The 24,293-nt window shown below is 42.1% G+C and overlaps 1 protein-coding gene across 2 annotated transcripts in view; it reads left to right on the top strand.

The window, feature by feature from the left end:
* The window catches only part of kcnd1 (potassium voltage-gated channel, Shal-related subfamily, member 1), an 89,014-nt gene that overhangs the window by 1,876 nt on the left and 62,845 nt on the right, over positions 1-24,293 (top strand). For both annotated transcript variants that reach the window (XM_061735669.1, XM_061735670.1), the window contains exon 2: positions 15,712-16,762. In XM_061735669.1, coding sequence (XP_061591653.1) covers positions 16,607-16,762 — 156 coding nt within the window. In that variant the 5' untranslated portion in view covers positions 15,712-16,606. The remainder of the gene's footprint in view (positions 1-15,711; positions 16,763-24,293) is intronic.

The raw sequence follows: 24,293 nt of genomic DNA, 5'->3' as shown, positions 1-24,293 counted from the left end.
GGAACAGAGTTTTTGGACACTCCAGAATTCCCCACCTTGCATCAGGTACATAATAGGAGAAGATGCAGAGCTACAACCACATCTGGGGGATGAACTTCAGTCTGGATTTGTCAAGTTGGAGGGCTCTGTAGTTTCAGGGTTGCATCAGAAAAAGGAAAGCTATTTATAGACTTTAAAGCTTTTGACGGATATGATTTGACAGTCTGTAAAAACTGTTCTGCATTGACAGACCTCAGTTCTGATTGTGTCTCTGTGCAAAACAATCAGCCGATTCAAGTAAAGGAACGGCGATCTGAGGGTCGTCAGAGACAGTCACAACGGGTCCGTTGTACAAAAACATCCATGATCACTTTTGTAAATGACAGAAAGACAGAAACAGAAAGCGTCTAGAGACAACATCTGTTGTATTAGACGCTATATAAATAAAATTGAATTGAATTGAATTGAAACACAAGGCAGCGCTAGACAACCGGTCCTGTCATACAGATTAGGGTGTGTCGCATTACTGTTTCCCATCATGACTTGGATCTTTGAATGAACTTGCTTCCTTCAGAATTCCCTCAATTTTCAGAAAAGCCTTGATTTAAGCTGATTAAAGCAGCAGATTAAAAGCAGGCGGTTGAAAAGGCAAAGACGAGGCCATTTCCAGGAAGAGCAGTCGGTTCACTGAGAGAGACGAGGTCATTTCAGATGACTTCAGATAACACTGTTCAGGGTGGTAAATATTAAAATCATTCCAACTCCTTCAGAGAAAGTAATCCCCTCTGAATGGGGCTTAAACCAGCTTCAGAACAACCTGACGTGATGTGACAGGGTGAGGAAACCAGGCTTCTGGATGCTTGGGGGTGGATCTCTGAGAAGATGGAGGGGTGAGCTGAGGTGGTCCGGGTACCTGATCCGGATCCGTCCTCAGACTAACACTGACTCGTGTAGTTAATCGGAGGCCCTGAGGCTGAACCAGAACACTGAAGAGGTTATACTGTATATCTCATGTGTCCTTACGACACTGCAGGACCCCCCAGGAAGAGCTGGAGAATAAACTGACTCTGGAAAAAGAGACAAGGATGTATAGATGCTTGAATGGACGGAAGGTCTGATGGACGCGTATGTGGGGTGATGGATGGATGGATGGATGGATGGATGGATGCATGGGTGGATGCATGGGTGGATGGATGGATGGATGGATGGATGGATGGATGGATGGATGGATGGATGGATGGATGGATGGATGGATGGATGGGTGGATGCATGGATGGATGGATGGATGGATGATGGATGGATGGATGGATGGATGGATGGGTGGATGGATGGATGGATGGATGGATGGGTGGATGGATGGATGGATGGATGGATGGATGATGGATGGATGGATGGGTGGATGGATGGATGATGGATGGATGGATGGATGGATGGATGATGGATGGGTGGATGGATGGATGGATGATGGATGGATGGATGGATGGATGGATGATGGATGGGTGGATGGATGATGGATGGATGGATGATGGATGGATGGATGGGTGGATGGATGGATGAATGATGGATGGATGGATGGATGGATGGGTGGATGGATGGATGGATGGGTGGATGGATGGATGGATGGATGGATGATGGATGGATGGATGGATGGGTGGATGGATGGATGATGGATGGATGGATGATGGATGGATGGATGGATGGATGGATGGATGATGGATGGGTGGATGGATGGATGGATGATGGATGGATGGATGGATGATGGATGGATGGATGGGTGGATGGATGGATGATGGATGGATGGATGGATGGATGGATGGATGGATGGATGATGGATGGATGGATGGATGGATGGATGGATGGATGGATGGATGGATGGATGGATGGATGGATGGATGGATGAATGATGGATGGATGGATGGATGGATGGATGGATGGATGGATGGATGGATGGATGGATGGATGGATGGATGGATGGATGGATGGATGGATGGATGGATGGATGGGTGGAAGGAAGGGTGGATGAAGGGTTGAATTGCTGGATGGATGGATCATCTTGTCCTCTCATTTCTGTTTTCTTCTGCTGAGTTTCCTGTTGAATGTTGGTCTCTTGTAATGAGGTGTGTGTATGTGCGCGTGTGTGTGCGTGTGCGCGTGTGTGCGTGTGTGTGTGTCTGCTGCAGTAAAGTGCTGCTCACTGATGGTCGTCTAATGGTTTCACACAAACACTCAGACTCGCCGCCCATGTGCTGCTCTTCACCACTCGGCGTGGGCGTCTGTGTGTGTACTTGTGTAGCTATTGATATGAGGATCGGTGCGGTCCTCACTTTGTCACATTCAAAGGGATGTTAGATGGTTCCAGAAATGTTCTGGAGGTCAGGCTGGAACCGGGTTTCTGCCTCAGAAAAGAGGTGTTTTATTTTTACCAGTGTCCTCACAAATATAGCGGTACAAGCGTGTGTGTGTGTGAGTGTGCACAGATGAAACCTCCAGTTACTTCCTTCAGTTAGAACGACGGCATGCTTTCCAGTTTTAAAGGAGCAGACCAACATTTTTTATGACTGGGTGAGTCATAAAATCAATGTATATGTTTGTGCAGTAGCTTGTTTCAGTTCAGTTGCTGTTATTGATCGTGTTTAGCAGCATCAGTCGTTTCAACAACAACAGCGACCCCCGGTGGCTGGATGTGCTGACGGCACCGCAGGAGCTACCAAGTCATCGTCGGGGGAGGTCTGGGTGGTGGTCTGGGTGGTGGTCTGGGTGGTGGTCTGGGCTGAAAAAGAAAACACAACCACAGAGGAAAAAACCATGTCGTTTTAGTAAAAGTAGCCAAAGAACCACACGTTCCAAGTTTTAATGAAAAACGGTCAAGAACAACACTTCTTTCATCACGTTTCAACATCTTTTTATGTTTGTACACCAACAGGTTGTTAATTCCTGTTGAGTAATCATGGATGTTTGTTTTGTTAAAAATCTTTTATGGTGTTGAATGCAGTAAAACCGCTCGTTTCTGCATCAGCGGAGAGACGAACATCACGCTCAGTTGTCTGGAAATGTCTGCTTGCTCTCATTTTATGCCCTTGTGCATCTGTACCGGCCCGGCAGTGGCATCGGCAGAGTCTTTGGGTGGTGTTTGGGCTTTACCTTCCTGTGAATATGAACCTTTTTCTGGTTAGACCTGCAGGCTTAGTCCTGGTTTTCAAATCCCCAAATCTTTATTTATTAAGTCACATAAAATGCTTATTCCCTTAAACTGATCGGTCTCCATGTCTTGTTTCTACCCCACGTGCTGGGTCATAACTCTGATTGGAGTTGGTAACATAAGCTTCGTTATCTGCTCAGGGTCTTCACTGGTTCAGCTGAAGGAGGTAATTCCAAACAAGGTGTTGATTAAATACTCTTTAATATGTTCTTTCCAACTCTGTGAATATCTGGACTGAAACTGGGTGCATCCAAGTCACCAAGGATAAGACTTGAGAGATGATCCAGATTTCAGTAGATTTAATCAAACAGTTGTGTGCAAATGGCAAGAAGTCCATGTCAGACCCATACTCTGGTCAGGAAACATCTCAGTAGTAGTTTGAGCCTTTCTGACCTGGACAGATAAGTTAAATGTAAAAGATAGATGGACTCATCTTATTTCTTCAGATTTTCATTGGTTCTGTTGGCGTGTCTGTAGATCAGGAAGTAGAAGAGTTGACCGAGACCTGAAGGTCAATGGTTTGATTCCTGGTCTCCACATGTCGAGTCCACATGTGGAGGTGTCCTTCAGCAAGAACCACACATTGAACTACACGCCACCCTCATAATGTGTTCATCTGTGTGTGGTATTGAGTGTGTAAAAGGGAACAAGCGCCGCCTCGACTAAATGGGAAAGAATATCCGCGCAGATCTGTAGACGAAGAGGGTGGCTGGTTGGATGTGGTTTGGGAAGAGCTCTGAAAGGACAACGGGACTAAAAAAGCCCATTCACCATTTCATTATAGTTATGAAGTCACACCATAGATATCCATTATTATGACCTGCACTTCAAAACAATAATCTATTATATTTATTATTTGGTGCATTCATCTTGTGATTTCAGGTTCATGTTTTCTAACCACAGGAATTAAGGCAGAAATTGAAAGCTGGATACTGGATGTGGGAAAGATGAGCAACTGTTGAGTGTTTCATAGGATGGAGTGAAAGACATGAACTGGAAAGAAGAAAAAGAGAGAGAAACAACAAGAGTTTAAAAAGTGGGAAAACAGACCATTTTAAGAGTTGAAGGAAAGTTGAAAAAGAACCGACTTGCGATGAATAAATATTACAAATATATGCAAAAATAAAAGATTACGGTAGTAAACTAAAAACAATGAGAGTGAAAACTGGAGCTTCCTGCAGACTAACTGAACCTGTTTAACCTCCTATTGATCTGTATTTAGAGAGGCCTCCTCGTTATTGATCAGTAATCAGAGGCACGTTTCTGTCTTGTTATTGATCGGATCACATACAGAATAGCAGAGACGTCGAGATTTCATATTTACTGAAGCTTGTTTCACAGAGTATGTCGAGTTTTATCTCAGCTATTTTTCTTTCATAGACGGTTATTTTCTACCGTTATATTAGCATTAAAGCACCAGGCAAAGCTATGGTCTGTATTTCACTAGTAGCTGATTCTTAAATGGCCATATAATGAACAAAATAAAGTTTTCTGTGATTCAAAGCATGTATCTAGAGGTTTGACGCAAAGGGCAATGGACGGTTTTTGAAGCTCAAATAGGAAAAATTGCTGTTCTTCAAATTACCACCAGGGGCTGGTTCCAAAAGAGAGCGATTCCACTGATCCAGGAAATAAAATGTCTCCTTGGGGGCAGCAAGACCATAGCCAGTTAGCCAAACATTAGCTAGATTGGGGCTCCACCGATCCTGGGTCCAGCTCCAGCAGCGCTCGTTTCAAATGTTGTTTGGTAGCGAAATGAAGATGGATGGACGGACTCACTCAGAGTAAACGTAAAGTCACGTTAGTTAGTATTAAATGCTAAGCTTCATGCTCTCAGCTAAGCTAAAATAGCTAACCTGTACAGTGGGCATGTTCCAGACAGCTTCCATGCCTGATTCTACCCCCCATTTGCCCATTTTGGGATTCCCCCGGGGTTTGGCAGGGTCACCTCCTGCTGGTACTGTGTTGTGCAGAGCTCTTAAAAAAGGGCAACATACTCAGAAAACCTGTGGGTGACGTCACACTGGGTTGGAATCCAAAAACGATCCAAAAACAGCAACATACTACAACCCTCTCAGTCTGCTTGTGGGCCGGCTCGGTGTCAACATTCCTCACTTAGTGACCCTTTGGAAGGTTACGCTGACATCACAGATGTGTGAAATGATCCTCCTCATCTTTACCTCATCTACAACTTCATGTCGCAATACAACTGCTGTCCCTCGGAAACCGGTGACACAGCTTTGAAACGAGGCATGCCCCACGTGACAGAGGGGCGAAGTTTAGGGCCTGACGCCACCCCCCTAAAACTAGAGACAGCTGTTGCTCTATAGCTTTGTGGCAGAAAAATTTTACTTTACACAAACATTAAACTCTAATTTACTTGTATTATTTCAGTTAAAGACCTCGTCATTATTGAATGTGCATCAGTCAGACGTCCGGTCAGATGTCCTGGTGCTGACCAGCCTCACCTGAACACACTGGCAACATCGCTGTGATGTTTGGCGTTTTCTTTCACTTTACTTTGACTTATTCATGTGAGAATCACAAATAAAACGAATGCAGGAGAAGCAGCACAGACACTCAGAGCAATTAGGCAGATCCCATTAGAGGAGAACTCCCTTCAGGTTTGTTTGGCGCTTTAAAGCCGAGCAGACGAGACCTAAATGGAAGTAAAATCAATGAGACATGAACACGGTTCAGTTCAGCAAACTGGATGGAAAAGTCTCCACCAAAGTTGATTTGTCATCACTGAGCAATAACTCCAGGCCTTATGGACACTCGGGAAGTGTCTTGACGCAGCAGCCGCTGAGCCAGGTTCGGCTCTCGGGTGGGCGATAACCGTAAAACCAGTGGCTGACCTGTAACCACAGCAGCTTCCTGACCCCGCAGCCGTGGGTGTGTTTAAAACGCTGTGAATATCTGATGTCCACCCAGAAGCCATGACGTCAGCCGGGATTTCCTCAGAGAAGAAGGACACATCGATTTATCACAAGCCGGGGGCAGACTGCAGCCGGAGGACAGGAAGTCTCTCCGGTGGTTTAACCTGTAAATATGCTGCAGTGAACTCGCCAGAATCGGAGCTCTGCGGCCTTCTGTTGGTGTGTTTGTTTGGCCTGAGTCGAGTTACGCAATTAGAACATTTTTTCTAAGTCATAAAAATACACAGACGTCTCAAAATTCAAAAGATATGCAGTTTTGGTTCTCGTTGATATTGATCAGCATCGTTTTACCCTGATTGTGTGTCAAATCCTCTGATTTCTGTGTTCTAGTGAATTAAAGATCAATCATGATTCCAATCAGAGTGAATAAATATCAGATATTATTAACAGTTTACATTTTTATAAAGTCACACAGTCATTAAAGTTCAACTACGCTTTCAAAGTGAAACATGAGACTTTAATTAGAAATAATACGTTCATATTTAAGCTATTCATTAAAATGAAATATTATACAAAAACATTGAACAACTTTAACAGCACAAGTTCTGATCAATAACCTCTAGAAAGAAGAAGGCAGGACAAAAGACCCAGTGGTTTCTGTCGCCGCAGACCTCTGTTAAGACCCGATGGTGTTGAAGCTCAGATCCTCAGCTCACCTGTCGACCCACTTTCTCAATGACGAGTCCGATGTGTGTTGTTGGAAGAGACAACACAGGTTCCTGTTATTTCACAGGTTCCTGTTATTTCACAGGTTCCTGGTGTCTCACAGGTTCCTGGTCTGTCCCCTGTAGTGTTTGTAGTTTAAAGTAGTACCCCAAAGTAGGTCCAGACTTATTTATGAATCCATTCATTCAATTGAATGGTAGAAGATGGTGGAACTTGACTCTACAACTGTTGGACAGAATGTCCGTGTGTACGTGCGCGTGCTGTGTGCAGGATTACTTGTGCTTAGTGGTGACCGAGGCAGTGCAGCTGAACTGAAGCAGTCAGGCTGAAAGTTCATTCATAATTAAAAGACGGACTCTGGGGACTTAGAGGCTCGTGCAGGAAGCTAACGCTCGGGGATCTTCCACACGTGGACGACGTTTTACTGAGAACACAATGCGTAAGCAAACGACTCTCACAAAAGTTCACTTAGCAAGTCCAAACCTGTTTCATTTGAACCCAAATATCAGAAATGACAAGTGTTTTATAGATGTTTATGATGAAGTTGTTTTACTATTTAGAAGAGACGAGTCTGCAAAATTCAAGAAAGAAAGAAAGAAAGACACTTACTGTAAGGTGCAACAATGACAGAGGTGTTTGGAAAACATAAAAAAGCAACAATAAATGTTAAAATCATGAAACATGAACTAAACAAAAGTATAATCAAATGTGTTTTTTTTTTAATCTAAATTTCATTCAGGAACTGATCAAACCTTGAAAAGTGTTCTTACGAAATGCAGCAGATGAGATCAATCTATAATATCTTTCTCCTAAATGAACTACTTTTAAAATGTGTTTCTCGGTAACCGTGGGGACGCAGATGGGAAACATCTCGCAGGCATTTACAGTCGTTCAGAAGCTGAATATTTGTTCACCATAAAACTATGTTTCTTTCTCAATTTCTGATGAAAACCAGCCAGCACAGTTGACCCGACTGAGATATTATCCCTGTAAATGAAACTCTTCAGAGCCGCTATTTCACATGAATCTTTGTTAGAATGGGTTCTTTGATTGAATAAAACTAAATCTAAGTCAGGTCTGTGGTAAAGGCCTAATTGTTTCGATTCACTCCCAACAACATTGTGTTCTGGTGAATCTGGAGTTTCTCTTTGTGTTTTGGATGTTTTAGCTGGACCTGATACCAGGGTCCAGGTCAACACCAGAACCGAGCTGGTTCCAGCTCTTTCTGGGACATGTTGCTGTAATTATTGTGGACGACACGAGCGTCTCGCGCCGTTCCCTCGGAGACTGGCTGATTTGTTTGTATTGATCTGTTGAGGCTGGAGGTCTGGATCAGGTTCAGAAACAGCTAAATGAAGCTCACGTGTACTTTTAAAAACGGCGGTAATGAACCGCAGCGCCGTGCTGGCAGAGTGGTCCAGTACACCCTCCTCTGTGTTTATTGATTTGCTGTCAGAATGTCAGAAGATTTACAAAGTTGTGTGAGCGTCAATCATTAAAACGACCCGAATGGTTGACTCATAAACAAGCGTGTACAGTAACTAAGAAAACAAACCCCGTCTGGTTTCCGTGTTTTCCTCTGTGGTTTTTATGGCTGTTTTAATCTTGTGTTTTAGTGCAACTGTTCAGTGAGGGTTTTTAATCATTATTATTGTCCCAGTAAGTAGTGAAAGTCATCGCTAAGAGAGTTCCAGGAACACCATTACGGTTGAGTTGTGTTTAGGGTAAAGTTTCTGGGGTGAGGCGTGTGCTGCTGGCGAAACCGGCGGAAAACGTCTAGAACTGTCTTCCGGAGGTACGTCCACCATCCCTGCCGATGCACCATTGCACCATTGCACCATTGCACTGTTGCAGGACACACCAAACGTCTTCTAACACTTCCTGATCTCTCATTCTGCATCCATCTATGGTAGTTTGCAAGACATCGATAATCGACTTGTACAGGCTTACGACAGGATGGCAGTCACTCTGAAACAAACGCTCCTTTTTAAAGACTTTCTGTACACATACAAAGTTAAAATAGAGGTTTATCTGCAGGGACCCTATCCACCCTACCAAGGGCTTCAAATAGTCATTTATTTTGATGGCGCTAACTTAAATTGGTGCTATCACATATTTCATTTTAACTTAAAACTACTTTAATTGATGTGGTTTGGTCCTAAATCAAAGTTTCCACATCTCATAAATCTAATAATAGAGTTAGCGTTGATTAAACTCCAGAATATTCCTTCATAGCTCTGTTTGCAGCTCTGCTCGCCGTCTCTCCTGGACAGGGAACATTATTGAGGCGTTTCATCCGACCAAGTAAAAGGGTTTGAAAGTTGCAGAACATGCTATAGATCACAGTCACATCTCTTTATTTATTCTTGTCATTTTCTTTCATCACATTCAGTCCTGAGAGGTCTGATAAAAAAAAAATTGTTGTACAGAATGAAGGTAAAAGGCTGTAAAAGATTACAGAAAATCTTAATTTTTGACTAATTACAGCAACACTCTGCTGCAAAAGCAAAGCTGTAGTTTGTTGATGAATTTCATGATTCAAATAGAGTCTGTGATTCAAACCAAATACCAGAGAAGGAAACTTTTATTGCTCCTACTGTGGACTTTTTGCAATAATTCTTAATGTGATGGCGAGCAGCTTCGCAGGAAAGTTTATTGTGGCGGCTTTATTGAATGACGAACGCAGAGGGAGAAATAAAGAGTGAGACGCTCGTCTCAGCAGACTGTAGACATGCTGCTCGCCACATCATAAAAACATCTTTAATAACCTGCTGCTTTATAGCTTCATCTCAAAAATGATCATGGATCCGGCTGCTCGCCTGTCAGGGGAGGGTTGGGCGGGAATGAGATCGATCAACACAGGTCTTCATACCGGCTGATTCACACCACGCTCAAGCTGGGTTTTACTGGAATTACTACACACAAGGTTAAAAGACATTATACTCTACTGAAAATTTAACTGTACAGGTTATTATCCTGGTTCCAAAGAGCGGATGAAGAACATATATGTAAATAAAATCATAATGCAGTAATGTAAAGTTATTTAAAGGGGACCTATTATGAAAAAACATGTTTTTTCTTGCTTCAACATATATAAAGTGGTCTCCCCTCAGCCTGCCAACTCAGAGAAGGAGGAAAGCAACCAAATTCTGCAGTGTCTGTACAGCCGCCCGGATGAGCCGTCCAGTGTCATGTGGCTTCTACGAGCCGTTCAGATTCTGCTCCTGTCGTGACGTCACGACAGGAGCGATGCTTGAAACCACGCACACAACTAACTCCCCCGGCCGGAGCTTCCGCCATTTTTTCATAGCGCCGTATCGCGTCATTCAGGCAGCCAATCAGCACAGAGCCTCATTATCATAGCCCCGCCCACTCAGAATCCAGCATAGATAATGAGGTTAGAGAATGGGAAGATAAAGACATGGCTTAGAGACTGAATTTCTAATTTATTTAGCAAAACCAATCAAAAACTTGTTTTTAAGACATTCAAGGCCTGTTTAAAATAGGTATTAGATGCCATAATAGGTCCCCTTTAAACCTTATATTTAAGTCAATATAGAACAGAGAAGAAGTCACATGTTGAAATCAATAACTATTGCTCTATTGTGTTTGATGGCTGACATGTTTCCAACAAGTTGGGATGAAGTCAACAAATGGGTTTCATTCATAACAATTTTTTATTTTAAAGATTTTTGTGGAACTGGATTTTTGTAGAAATAGACAGGAAAGAGCGACGGACCGGGACTCAAACCTGCGCTGCCTGGAGGAGGGCTACAGCCTCTGTGAATGGTGCCACTCAACCCACTGAGGTGTCCAGTTAGCCCATAAAAATGTTCTTATACCGTCAATTGAACTTAGTGGTGTGCTAAAATTTGACACACGTTCATTTTGAGCTAAAACGGGATTTGTGAGATTGTTTTCAAACAATTCAAAAGGATATATTGTTAAAGTCTTGTGAGTTACAGTGGGCCAAAAAAGTATTTAGTCAGCCACCAATTGTGCAAGTTCTCCCACTTAAAAAGATGAGAGAGGCCTGTCATTTTCATCATAGTTAAACTTCATCTATAAGAGACAGAATGGGCGGAAAGAATCCAGGAAATCACATTGAAGGATTTTTACTGAATGAATTGGTAAATTCCTGTGTAAAATAAGTATTTGGTCACCTACAAACAAGCAAGATTTCTGGCATTCACAGACCTGTAACTTCTTCTTTAAGAGGCCCCTTCTCTCCTCCACTCGTTACCTGTATTAATGGCTCCTGTTTTAACTGGTTATCAGTATAAAAGACACCTGTCCAGAACCTCAAACAGTCACACTCCAAACTCCACTATGGCCAAGACCAAACAGCTGTCAAAGGACGTGAGAAACAAAATTGTAAACCTGCACCAGGCTGGGAAGACTGAATCTGCAATAGGTAAGCAGCTTGGTGTGAAGAAATCAACTGTGGGAGCAATTATTAGAAAATGGAAGACGTACAAGACGACTGATAATCTCCCTCTATTTGGGGCTCCACGCAAGATCTCACCCCGTGGGGTAAAAATTATCACAAGAACGGTGAGTAAAAATCCCAGAACCACACGGGGACCTAGTGAATGACCTGCAGAGAGCTGGGACCAAAGTAACAAAGGCACCATCAGTAACTCACTACGACACCAGGGACTCAGATCCTGCAGAGTCAGACGTGTCCCCCTGCTGAAGCCAGTACATGTCCAGGCCCGTCTGAAGTTTGCTAGAGAGCATTTGGATGATGCAGAAGAGGATTGGGAGAATGTTATATGGTTAGATGAAACCAAAAGAGAACTTTTTAGTAGAAACACAACTTGTCGTGTTTGGAGGAGAAAAAAAGCTGCGTTGCATCCAAAGAACACCAAACCTACTGTGAAGCATGGGGGTGGAAACATCATGGTTTGGGGATGTTTTTCTGCAAAGGGACCAGAAAGACTGATCCGTGTAAATGAAATAATGAATGGGCCATGTATCGTGAGATTTTGATTGAAAACCTTCCATCAGCAGGGCATTGAAGATGAAACGTGGCTGGGTCTTTCAGCATGACAATGATCCCAAACACATCGCCCGGGCAACGAAAGAGTGGCTTCGTAAGAAACATTTCAAGGTCCAGGAGTGGCCTAGCCAGTCTCCAGATCTCAACCCCATAGAAAATCTTTGGAGGGAGTTGAAAGTCCGTGTTGCCCAGCGACAGCCCCAAAACATCACTGCTCTAGAGGAGATCTGCATGGAGGAACGGGCCAAAATACCAGCAACAGTGTGTGAAAACCTTGTGAAGACTTACAGAAAACGTTTGACCTCTGTCATTGCCAACAAAGGGTATATAACAAAGTATTGAGATGAACTTTTGTTATCAACCAAATACTTATTTTCCACTATAATTTGCAAATACATTCTTTAAAATCCAGACAATATGATTTTCTGGATTTCTTTTCTTCATTTTGTCTGACTAAATACCTTTTTTCCCCACTGTATGTTTTTAATCCGCAGAAAACAGCAGTCACGGAGACTGTGATGAGAGCTTAGCCACCGGCTAACAGCTAATGGCTAACAGCTTGGCTAAGAGCTAATGGCTAACAGCTAACAGCAGGCTGGGGGCCCATGAAAAACTCAAACCTCAAAAATTAACAACAGTTTGAGTGAAGACTGAGCTATTTTTAGACTGTTTCACTTTTCTACAAGCCAAAAATAAGTTTTATTACATTTTGCTACCATATAGAGCTCCGGACCAGCATGCAACACTCTAGAATGTAAGCAACGCGATGTTGGCAGTAAAGCTAAAGCGGGTGAGAAGGACGTTTCTGCGCCGGTAAACGGTAGAAACGATGCCCGATAACCGTTGTGCACCAACTGCGGCCCCTTGGAGGCCTCAAAAAACATTCCAAGCACAAACACCAATTCACACTTTCTGCTTACGACAGAATAACCAGACACATATTATATAAATGGACAAATTCATGTTGAACAAATCTCTTACTTTATGTACTTTATGGTTTGATAGAAACAAACTGTCGCTAAATCTGAGCAAAACAAATATTATGTTGTTTGGAACACATAAAACAGAATGTCATATACCGTAGATCTAATAATAGACAATACACAAATAGAAAAAGTAAACAAAATTACATTTCTTGGTGTAATCCTGGACCACGAAATCTTCCTGAGACCACACGTAAGCCATGTGCGAGCAAAGCTGGCAAAGTGCACTGCAATTCTTGGGAAAATAAGACACATTCTGGATCACAAATCATTACATACTCTATACTGTTCACTGTTCTCTTACCATATCCATCTTACTGCGTAGAGGTCTGGGGAAACACTTACAGAAGCACTCTACAGCCGATATGCACACTTCAGAAAAGAGCCATAAGGACAATAAACAATGCAGGATACAGAGAACACACAAACCCACTGTTTATAAAATCACACACACTGAAATTTATGGATCTGGTTAAATACAGAAAAAACAGCGCAAATAATGTTCAAGGAATAATCTACTACCAAAAAATATCAGAGGAATGTTCACAGAGGGAGAAAGGGGCTATAATCTAAGGGGAGAACTACATTTTAGAAAACATAAAGTATGAACAACAATGAAAAGCATGTGCATATTGAACTGTAGAGTGACTCTGTGGAACAGTTTGGAGCAGGAAATAAAACAAAGTAATAACATAAATCTGTTTAAAAAGAAATACAAAAATGTATTTATAAACAGGTATATGGAAGAGGAAATGGGTTAGCGAGGTGTGAGAATCAAATAAAATAGGGAAAAATTGTATATTATACTTGCTTAAGATATGTTTAGATATTTATGTGGATATTTATGTAGTATATATTATATGTTGAGAGGGATAGTTATGATTATGTAATATATGTTATATATTTATTGGGTATGTAGCACATATATATTTATAGGGATATTTACGTAGTTTATATAGTGTATATTTATATAGATTTATATAATGTTTGTATTTTCTAGATATTGATATAATATTTAAGTAATATTTATATTTTCTATATACCTAAATGGATAATTATGTACTGTAATAATAGGCATGTTTACATAGTATTTATATAGATTATATTTATATGGATATTGTGTAGATATAATAATATCAATAATGTAAATCCATAGAGTTATAAAGGGGTAGGAACTAAGAAAAAGTGTATACTTCTTCCTACTCATTTTTTTCGAACATATGTGAATATGAAGATGTAAATGTTTATCTTTTTATTTTTACCTTCATTTTTACTTTCATTTTTATACACATGTTTGAAATTAAAAAACAAAATTAATTAATTAATTAATTAATTAATTCATTCATTCATTCATTCATTCATACTTTATTTGGAAATATAAAATTATTACTCTGATGGACTTTCATAGAGTCCATTCAAGCAAATGTGGCCCTCAACACATGCCAGGAACTGGTCCTAACTCCCAGCAGTAGGAAGGGGGTTAAGTTATGTTCATCACCCTGACAACCGTATCAAAGGTTTATCTTGAAGAAACCCTTTGAAGTCTTCATTTGGGCTGTTTTATGTGTCGACCATTTAGTCACAGGATGCCCAACAAAACATATGGCAATTAAAGGGTTTAAATATCTTGAATTTACTTCAGTAATGACTGAAAAACTATGGTTCATTTTGAAAATTACCTTTTTGGGGTTAAGGCAGCTGTTTGGTTTAAATAATACCGGAGCATGAAGGTACTTCTCAGGAGTACTTCAAGCACTGACGTTCATAAGGAAATACCCCCTTATGGTTCCTGTGTATGTGATGGGTCACTGAGCTGTCTGTGTGTGGACTTGGGGAGTCCGTGGATCCAGGCAGTCTGCGGGTCTCCGGATCATCTCCCGATCTTCCCCGAATCGTTTACCTATCATTTCCGGATTAATTCCAGATAATTCCAGATCACCTCCAGATAATCTCTGGATCATTTCCGGATAATTTCCGGGTCATTTCTGGATCAGTGGGATGAACGGTTTGATTTTGACTGGACAGTTAAGATGCACGGAGACGCCTGAAAGCTACAAGCTGCTCTTGTACACGATATACTGTCCAGGATAGACAGAAAGTTGTAAAAGATCAATAACTTGTATAAATATACGTCCCCCTGATTGGAGTAGTGCACCTGGTACTGGGAGTCCTTGGCGTTTGGGACGGAACCTAAATCTGCAGGGTTCATTTCTGACTGCTGGAGACAACTTGGGAAGACATGTCTCCAAGTTGTCTCCATTCGCTTTCTCTCAGTTTGAGACGTTTAGGAATGTTGTTGCAGGTTTGATAATTCTGCTCTGATCCGGGTCTGTGATGTCACAGACCTCCAGACCGAGGTCCAAACACAAGACTTGACTCAATATTACTGATAAGTGGTTGTTTCAGATGGTTAAAAAAAGATGTCTTTGCTTTCAGTGTTTTCTCTCCCCACTCCTCTTCTCTGTTTTCATTTTTCCTGCTTTTGTCCTCATCTTATCATTCTCCTCTAATACCTTCGTGCTTCATCCATTTCTCCTCCTCATCTTTCCTTCTTCTGTTTCCTCTCCAGCAGAAAATAATCCTCCTTTATTTCCATCTATAACTCTTTCTTCTGTTTCCATCATCCCTTCCTTCCATTCATGACAGCATAATCGTTTCCTCTTCCTTTAACAGCGTTCTCTTTTCCATCTTCTTTTTTGTTTTATTTTATTTGTTACTTCTTGCTCCTTCCTTTCGCAGTTTTTGGTCTTTGTCCATTCAGCTTTCTTCCCTGAGTGTCATCAGTTTATTTCTTTTTACCTTGTGTCTTTCTTCCAACAACTCATCTGTAATCTTCTAGCTTTTCTTTTCTCGTCTGTCCTTTTTTTGAAGAACTCTTTTTCTCCCTCTTCTCCTAGTTTGTGTCTCACTGCGTCTCTTTTGTGTTTGTGCGTTTTCTGACAGGACGGCCATACATGGACATGAAGTAACGACCCTCGGGCGGCTCCTCCCGTCTCGGTGTCCCAGCCGATGCCCGCCTGACGTCTATCAGAGACGCAGCGAGACTGAGATAGAGGAACGGCGAGCGGAAGGAGAGAGAGGGGGAGCAAGAGGAAAAGAGGAAGAAGACGGCTGCAGATCCATAATCTCCACAACACTTAGGGAGGCCACAATTCTGTCTATCTTGCAACTTCAGGGAGCATCATCACAATTTAATAAGAGAGAGGAAGGAGGCAGACAAACTCGTTTTAACACTTTACTGCCTGGATTTATATCTTCTGTTTTTAAATCCCTGCAGCAATAAACCTCCAACAGCAATATTAAAGAAGCGATTTATTATTGTTTTATACAGATCCCACTGCTCCGAACCTCCAAGAAGTGATAGTTTTCTATGAACAGGATTCATGTTTGGATCTTTTTTAGGGGATCAAGATTGTTTCGTCGTAAACATTCGTGGCAGTTTCCAAGTTATAAAAGTGTCATTTTTATCCTGAGGTGTGTCTCATTGGAGCTGGAGGAACTCTGCTTTTATTTTGGAGAGGAACAGACGGGAAGTGATGACCAGAAGGACGTCTTGATCCACATTCATTGAAGAAACAAGAGGTTCCTGCTCTTTCACTGGGTTGTCTTTAATGGCTTGACTCCCAGCTGCCTTCCACCCCTCCATGCATCCCTCGTTCCCCAAGCTTACCCCCGTCGACATGTCTGACCACCACCAAACTCTCACTGCCCCGACAGTTCCAGGAAATCCACTCAGGTAAAGCAGTGAGACGTTTTCATCGTCAGCTCCTCCCCCAGCCTCCTCCCTTTCCAGGGCAGGACTCCCAGCACCTCTGCAGGTGAGACGCTCTGATGCAAGATGGCGGCCGGTGTGGCGACGTGGCTGCCCTTTGCACGGGCAGCGGCGGTGGGCTGGCTGCCGCTGGCAAAGAAGACAATGCCAAAACCTCCAATAGACAACACGTCCAGATCAGATGAGATTCTGTACGTCAACGTCAGCGGGGTCAGGTTTCAGGTGGGTGGCGCCGTCTCCTGAGCATGCTCAAGAGTCCGTAAACAGCAGTCGTGGCTAGTAGTTCCTTAAGTGTCAATGGCTCAGTTATGGCCGTGATTCGTAGGACTTAAAGGTCATGAACTGGGCCAAGCCCGGGTCACGGCTGGTGCTGCGATGGTCAGGTACGACCCAAAGGCTGTACCAGACGTTTCTGGTCAACGTTGTTTGTTCTGATTTCAGAAGTCTTGTGTTTAAATGTTACATTTCTCTGCTGTACTTTCTCTCAAAGTACAGCTATTGAACATACCAAAGGGATTCAAAGTGTAAGCTTGTCATTAAGAACCTCAAAGGGGGGCTAGTTAGCACAGTTAGCACACAATATGGTGTCACCCATACTTATGATGTCTAGACTTATGGTGTCCACTGGACACTTGGTGCCAGTGTTCGTCTACTTTGATGGAGACGAGACATAACACTGGTGACCTTTGATCGGTATCTACAATATATAAATACATAATGTGCCTGCCAGGTCATGCTTTTATCTGAATATTCAAAGCCTAAGTACCAAAGAACTTATTGTCCAATGATGTTGCAGATTTCCAGAGTTCATAGAGTCCCTCATTTGATGGTATGGGCCAAACCCTTCCCCTAGGGCAAGTAAGACTTCCTAAACTCAGCCACACATCCACCAAACATGATCTGCAAAGGCTGCTAAACGTTGGGCCACAGCTGGCCCTCACAGCACTGGGACCGATCCACAGGCGCCAGAACTGGCCCAGAAACAACCCAGATGTGTTTCCTGTGTGGGTTCCCTTATCCTTCACCCACTTCTACAGTTTTGGCCTAGACTGACAGATTTGACTTGGAGTGACTGTAGCTGCCGAAGCCCAGGTCGCATATCCACCAGACATGGTCCATATCTGCTTTAGGTCAAGCCTCACTTCCTGTAACCAACGTTAAAGCTGTCTCATGACCTTTGGGTGACGTCTGACCCATGTAACACTTGCCAGTGCCATAAATGAGCGATAAGTGCCAAAAGTTGCCCAGATTAGGTCAAAGGTACTAGCAGCATTTTTACTTTGACTTTTTCCATCCATCGTCAGCTGAGATGAAGATTTAGAACCACTTCTCTTGAGTCAACTGCTGTCCTGTGGTACAAAGTCAGTATTTTGCAGCTGCTTTGATTTGCTGACGTCCAACACAATGTTGTTCTACTTATTTTTAGAAGAAAAGATGTGTTTTGTTTTTTTCAGAATAAATGTACATCAACCCCCCTGTCGTGTCTTTTTGATGTCACGAACACACTATATTTGTAGACTCGTTTCATAAGCAGCTGAAAGCAGAAACTGCATTAAAGGAATCCAATTATAATAATCCAGCATTAATGCTGAAATGTAATAAACTAGCGAGTTAAAACGAGTGCATCAATAATAAAAGGCATCCTCACTTTACTTTCATTGACTGCTGCTGGATTTGACAGAAGAAATCAATCAGCATAACAAAGTGGGATGTTCTTTGTGGATAACGTTGCATTAAAGTCATTAAATACAAAAATTAGCTGCATCAGAAAAAGTGTGAAGTATGAACCGCTGATGCCACTGACGATGCCCGAGAGGCGTTGGAGCCGGCGTCATCTCCATCAGAGGGTGGATCCTACTTGGCAGTGTTGATACTCATGCAGCTTCCAGCAGCAGCATGTTAGCATGCTGTTAGCATTCATAGTTTCTTTACGCTAACATCTGGAATGAAAATAGACCAAAACTTGGAAAACAGCTTTAATGACGGTGGCGAGTAAAAAGTTCTTGGGCTCCTTCTGGTGTTCATTTCTGGATTATTTCAAGTAATGTTCAAATAACAAACTGCTGACCAGTAGAAAATGACAATGACGATGCTACACCAGAGTTTTCAGACAAGCAGCCACATGTCCTCTGTGAGAAGTCCATCTAGTTCACAGTAACTGCAGATCGTCTTCCCTCCAGAAGCTTCATCAGGCTCCCCAAACCGACGCTAACGCAGATGTGGCGAAGGAATCGGCGGCTTTAATGCTGCTTGTGGTCATTTCACAGCAGAAGACAGGTAGATTTAACATCTGTGAATACTGTATGGGGTAAATATTTATGGACCTCATCAGGTAAAATAAATGTATGCAAAATTAGGAGGTTTTTTTCTTTTGAGGGACAGCGTTAATAGCTAGTTAGCATTTTGGGGGGGGCTTAGCAGCAACTTTGGCCCACAGCCTATGGCAAGCTGTCCGTTCACCCCTCGTTAACCCCTCTTGGGTTCACGCGATTTTGGCGGTGTCGGTACTTAAAGCCGACTCTTCAGATTCTCTCTGGGGGGGCTGGTCCTCTTATACGGGCCGTGTCTCCAGATTATCCGGCTCTGGACCCAGCGCAGATGAAGTGGTTACCTCCCCAGGAAGTGAAGTCCAGTCCAGCTTGGCAACTACGTTATTCCATCAAGTCTGCCAAAATGTCCATTATTTCTTCATTCATAAGTAAAGAGGCAGTCGGTTCTGAGCCATCACTTTCAGGGCAAACTATGTCTCATCTCTACGACTACGGCGTGATTATGCAGCGTTATTACACCTAACATGGATATCTGTAACGTCTCATCTCTCATACATGAATCCACCATTTGTACATGAGCAGGAAGACAAAGTTATGTTGGAAGCTTTTGAACAGATTCACTGTGGATCTGTTGCACGTGTGCTGGAACTTAGAATTTTTTAATATGAACATGATTACAGCTTAAAAAAGCAACATGTGGCAGAGCTAAGCGATAAGTCTTTATAACCTGATGCCCCGTACGTGCGCTTTACCTTTAAAGGCCGCAGCGAAACACATTAAAAGACATATAAAAACTGAAGATATTTTTATGAACATGAGGCCAAAGTGAGTAAATTCCCATGACTGCAGAGGGTTTAGCCTCAGTTGTTTTTAGATTCTTTGGTTACTGGGAAGTAAAAGACTTTATGTTTTCCAGAAAACCTTCTGAGCTTTTGGAACGAAGCCTCGGCTTTAAATGGGTCCGAACAATCGCAGAGGGGCAGTGTCAAAGGCTCAAAGGCTCGTCGACTCACAAGACTTGAACTAGTGAAATGTTATTTATCTCCATGTAATAGATAAACCTAATCCTAACCAAGTAGTGTTCAATAAATCTGAATATCTAGTGGAGGCATCTTCCGACTGCAAATAATCTGCCCATTTTTAGCCATCGAAACCCTCTCGGACCCATAAGAGCCTCAAAAACTTGTCATGATTTTGGTCACGGAGGGAGGCTCCTCTTAAAAGGTTTTTTTCTGATTGGTTGAAGACCTGGAGGCTCGTCAGTGGGCGGAGCTAACGGGTCATAAACAAACACTGTCAACTCCATCTGTAAATGTTGGAGCCAGAAGAAGAAGTGTGAGACCTGGCAGCTCGGATCCCTCCGGCAGCCAACACAAGTCATTTATCATCCATGGTTCAGACACAAGAGCTTCTTCCAAGTCCAGTGATGTACTGTACCGTACCAGCAGTCCAGCAAATACAGCCGCTCCACGCTGTCCCTGAGAAGAAAACGGCGTCTATCCTGATGCTCGGATAACGCTCCCTCACAAACAAACACGTATGTAGTCTGGGACGTTGATACAAAACCAGAATTTATTACCGGTAATGGTACGTTCACGGGAAGGAGACACCCAGTCCTTCCTGCACAGTCGCAAACTTCCGCGTTTAGAGCTTCCACTAAGGGTGATGCCCACCAGAATATAACCACACAAGGAAACCCTCGGTGATGTCGTGGCGAGCTGAAGTCAGAGAAACCCTCCACAAAGAAGTATTCTTAGTACTGTGAAAAATTTGTATTTTGTGCATTTTAATACAACAACTTGTGTTTTGCTATTTTTCTGAGGCTTCCACCACGACTCAGATGAGAGTTTATAAAATGAGTCTGTCATCAGAAACCAGCAGAATTTGGCCGTTTTAGCTTCGACTCAAGGCTGGAAAGTCTTGGGTTTAACCAGAGATGGACTCCAGGAGGATAGGATGTGGGACTCTACCGAGCCAGAACTCAGACTCTCAGTACCACCTGACACAAACCATTAGATGTTTTATTGACTCAGATGAGGGTCAGTCACATATCATAGAAAAGCAGCGATCTTGTGTGTTCAGACCAGACTGTTACGATGAGTTCTGACCCAGGCAGCTGTGACCTATGACCCCACTGCTCGGTAGCAGGTTCCTCTGGAGCATGTGTGACGGCCAGTTCTGGACCAGGAGGTCGGGAGGGTCAAACCTGACACGTAAAAGTGTATTATTTGTATCATATTTGATAAACTGATATTTATGTTGTTTCACTGATCACAGCAACGTTTCTGTTTATATACTATCTGTTTGGTTACATGGGTAAGGAGAGGTCTTTTTGCAGTGGTATATCACCAGATGTGCATGCTCAGATTAATGAGAATCCAATTCACCATGCTCTAGTGTTGGTGCTCTATCGCCGCTGCTCTATCGCCGCTGCTCCAGCGGTGCTGCTCCAGCGGTGCTGCTGCTGCTCCAGCGGTGCTGCTGCTGCTCCAGCGGTGCTGCTGCTGCTCCAGCGGTGCTGCTGCTGCTCCAGCTATGCTGCTCTATCGGCGCTGCGCTATCTGCGCTGCTCTGGGTTTTAGGTCTTGTGAGAGCTGATGATGACTTCTCTTCATAACGTTTCAGCAACGTGATCGCCTAAAAGCGGTTCCTTTGGACACAGTGTGACAGTTTGGTGAGAACCTTTTGTTGGTTCATAAACAGAGATGCACCCACAGAAGCAGAAACATGGCCAGGTTATTTCATGAGACCTTTTTTATGTGGAATAAATGTTTAAAAGTCCCATAGGATGCAGTTTTGATCCCCGTTCACGTTGATCAGTCATTTAACCCTGATTGTGAAGCTGACCGGGTCTGTTAGGTCAAGCGTACTGAATCTCAGACACATCACTGCCTGTCAGGAGACACACTGGAGTTTCTGGACTCTGGACATTTCGAGGACCAATCAGTAAATGCCATTGAAGCTCATGTGAGGAGACAGTTTCTTTTAAAAAGAAAATAGTGGAGGCTCTTGTGGCCACTGCTCTATCAAAACTATTTCTTACTGCTTAATCGATCACGCGCCTCTTAAATTGACAGCTCGATCCTAAAAACTCAGTATATCACAGTTTAACCCTTTATAGGGCGAGTTACCATATACAGTAATTTCTGTGGACATGAAAAACTACTTTCCCCACACTTCTCAGTGAGGTCTGGAACTCATGTGAGTTAATCCTTCCAATCAGCACAGATCATGCTTTGTCACAGTGTCATCATGGCATCTGACCAATCAGCAGTGCCCTGGAGAAGCGGGAACTTCATTGATTTTCAAGAAGGGGAAAATTCACATTTTTGCTCCTACCTTCTTCCACACAAAAGTTCAGAAAGCTGAAACTAACCATGGTAAGTTGATGACACTCACACAGTATGTGTTTGAATGATGGTTCTAACTGATGAGATAAGTGTTGTTTGTGCAGAATTAGTGAAATCAGTGAAATAGTTAGCATGAATAATGGTGATCCCATATATGATCATATGCCCCTGTGTGGTAAAACTAGTGCAAGTGACTGAGGAACCTTTTATAGACATATGCCAGATACTCTAGTAAGCCATACTTTGTGTATTTTTTTTACAAATACACCCCCTTATGGTCAAACTAGTTCAAGTGACAGTGTCCTTTTGTAGACATATGCCCGGTGCATCTAGTAAGTCATACTTCGGGTGTTTTCGTTTTACAAATAGCGCATTATAAGGTAAGACAATATTGGATGTTGCCACAGATTTGTATAGCATAATATCAGTACCACCATTAATTCTAATGCTATTCTTCACTTCTTGTTCTGTGGCATGGTCAATGGCATGATCAACCTGCCTGCTGCTGGTGGAGAGAGACGGTCAGGAGGTGATTGGACTGATTGGACCAAATATATGGATGTCAAGTTGTACCATTTATGGAGAAAAGTTCTAATATCTCTATGAAGAGACAGTAAAATGTTGAGAAGTTTTAAAAGATAAGGTATCATAAATATTATGTTGTATGTGTTTTTTGTATTTTTTTATACATATCCAATTTATGGGTACAATTTCACCCACAATGGGCAAGTAACCATACATGGTAACATCAGCGAAATAGAAATAGAAAGGGTGTTTGAGACAAAATTTTTAGGTGTCATCATGGACCATAAATTAAATTGGAAGATGCATATTAATCATGTCAAATCTAAATTAGCTAAATCGATAGCCATATTATATAAGGTAAAAGATATGTTGAACCAGCGTGCTTTGTATATTTTGTATTGCACTATGTTTATTCCCTACATTACATACTGTTTAGAAATATGGGGGAGTGCATATTTTACCCATACAAAACCGATCGTTATTCTTCAAAAAAGAGCGGTAAGGATTATCACAAAATCAAATTATAGAGAACCATCAAATGAATTATTTATTAAATTAAGGGCATTTAAATTCTTGGATTTAGTGGAATACAAAATAGCACTGATATTGTACAAAGTGTTCAACAGATTGTTACCTGGTAAAATTGTAAGCATGTTTAAAATAAGGATAAGTAGATATGAGCTTCGAGGGAATCGTATGATTGAAAAACCAAAGTCTAGGACTAAAATTAAAGATCAATGTATTACTGTAAGGGGAGTAAATATATGGAATGCACTTGATGATAAATTGAAGATGTGCCAGTCGATTTATGCTTTCAAACGTTTGTTTAAGTTTAATGTGTTTGAAAAATATGAGGGATCCAGTAGATGATACTATTACGGAATTATGTTTTGGGATTGTGTAAACAATATGATTTATTTTTTATATTATGTTTTGTATGTTTGATCTGAATAAGTTGATCATGTGAGAAGGGTAGGCGTAAATAAGCAATAGCTTCAGCCTATTCCTTTTCGGTTAGGTCTCGTTTGTTTTTTTATGTGAACTAATGCTTTCAGTTGGTGACTACATTATGAATGACCTGACCGAAATAAATATATTTTCATTCATTCATTCAGCGTTAGATACAATGTTACTCGCGATGGGCAAGGAACCATATATGGTAACTTCTTTGACCTTGATTTGCATCAAGAATTTAAAAAAAAGGAAAAAAAAGAAGAAATGAAAAAGTATTTCAATGAGTGCCCTATAAAGGGTTAAGTTGATTTTGAACCTCTAAAATTCAGGAAATCACAATATGGAACCTTTAAATATGTTATTACCCATGAGTCCCAGAAGCCACAATATCTAGATTGATTTCCTGGATTGGAGAACTGCTGAAAAATATTACCATATTTGTGAGTGCATTTTCTACAAGTTCAAAGTTTAGCCTCTTATGTTGACTTCCTTCCACGCAAGGTTCCTCCCAGTTGGCTGTTCGACTTGATGCTAATAAATCTCTCCAAATATTCAGTCTTGCTGTGAAATCATTAACTCCTCCCACGATGCCATCCCTGGCTTTTGTCTGGCAGGAGATTTAGGATGGCCTCTGGAAAGGCGTCCAGAGACCTG

This window comes from Cololabis saira, chromosome 12 (genome assembly GCF_033807715.1).
Source record: "Cololabis saira isolate AMF1-May2022 chromosome 12, fColSai1.1, whole genome shotgun sequence".
Classification (NCBI taxonomy): domain Eukaryota; kingdom Metazoa; phylum Chordata; class Actinopteri; order Beloniformes; family Belonidae; genus Cololabis; species Cololabis saira.
Note: the sequence above shows the minus strand (reverse complement) of the source record. Positions and strands in the feature narration are given on the sequence as shown.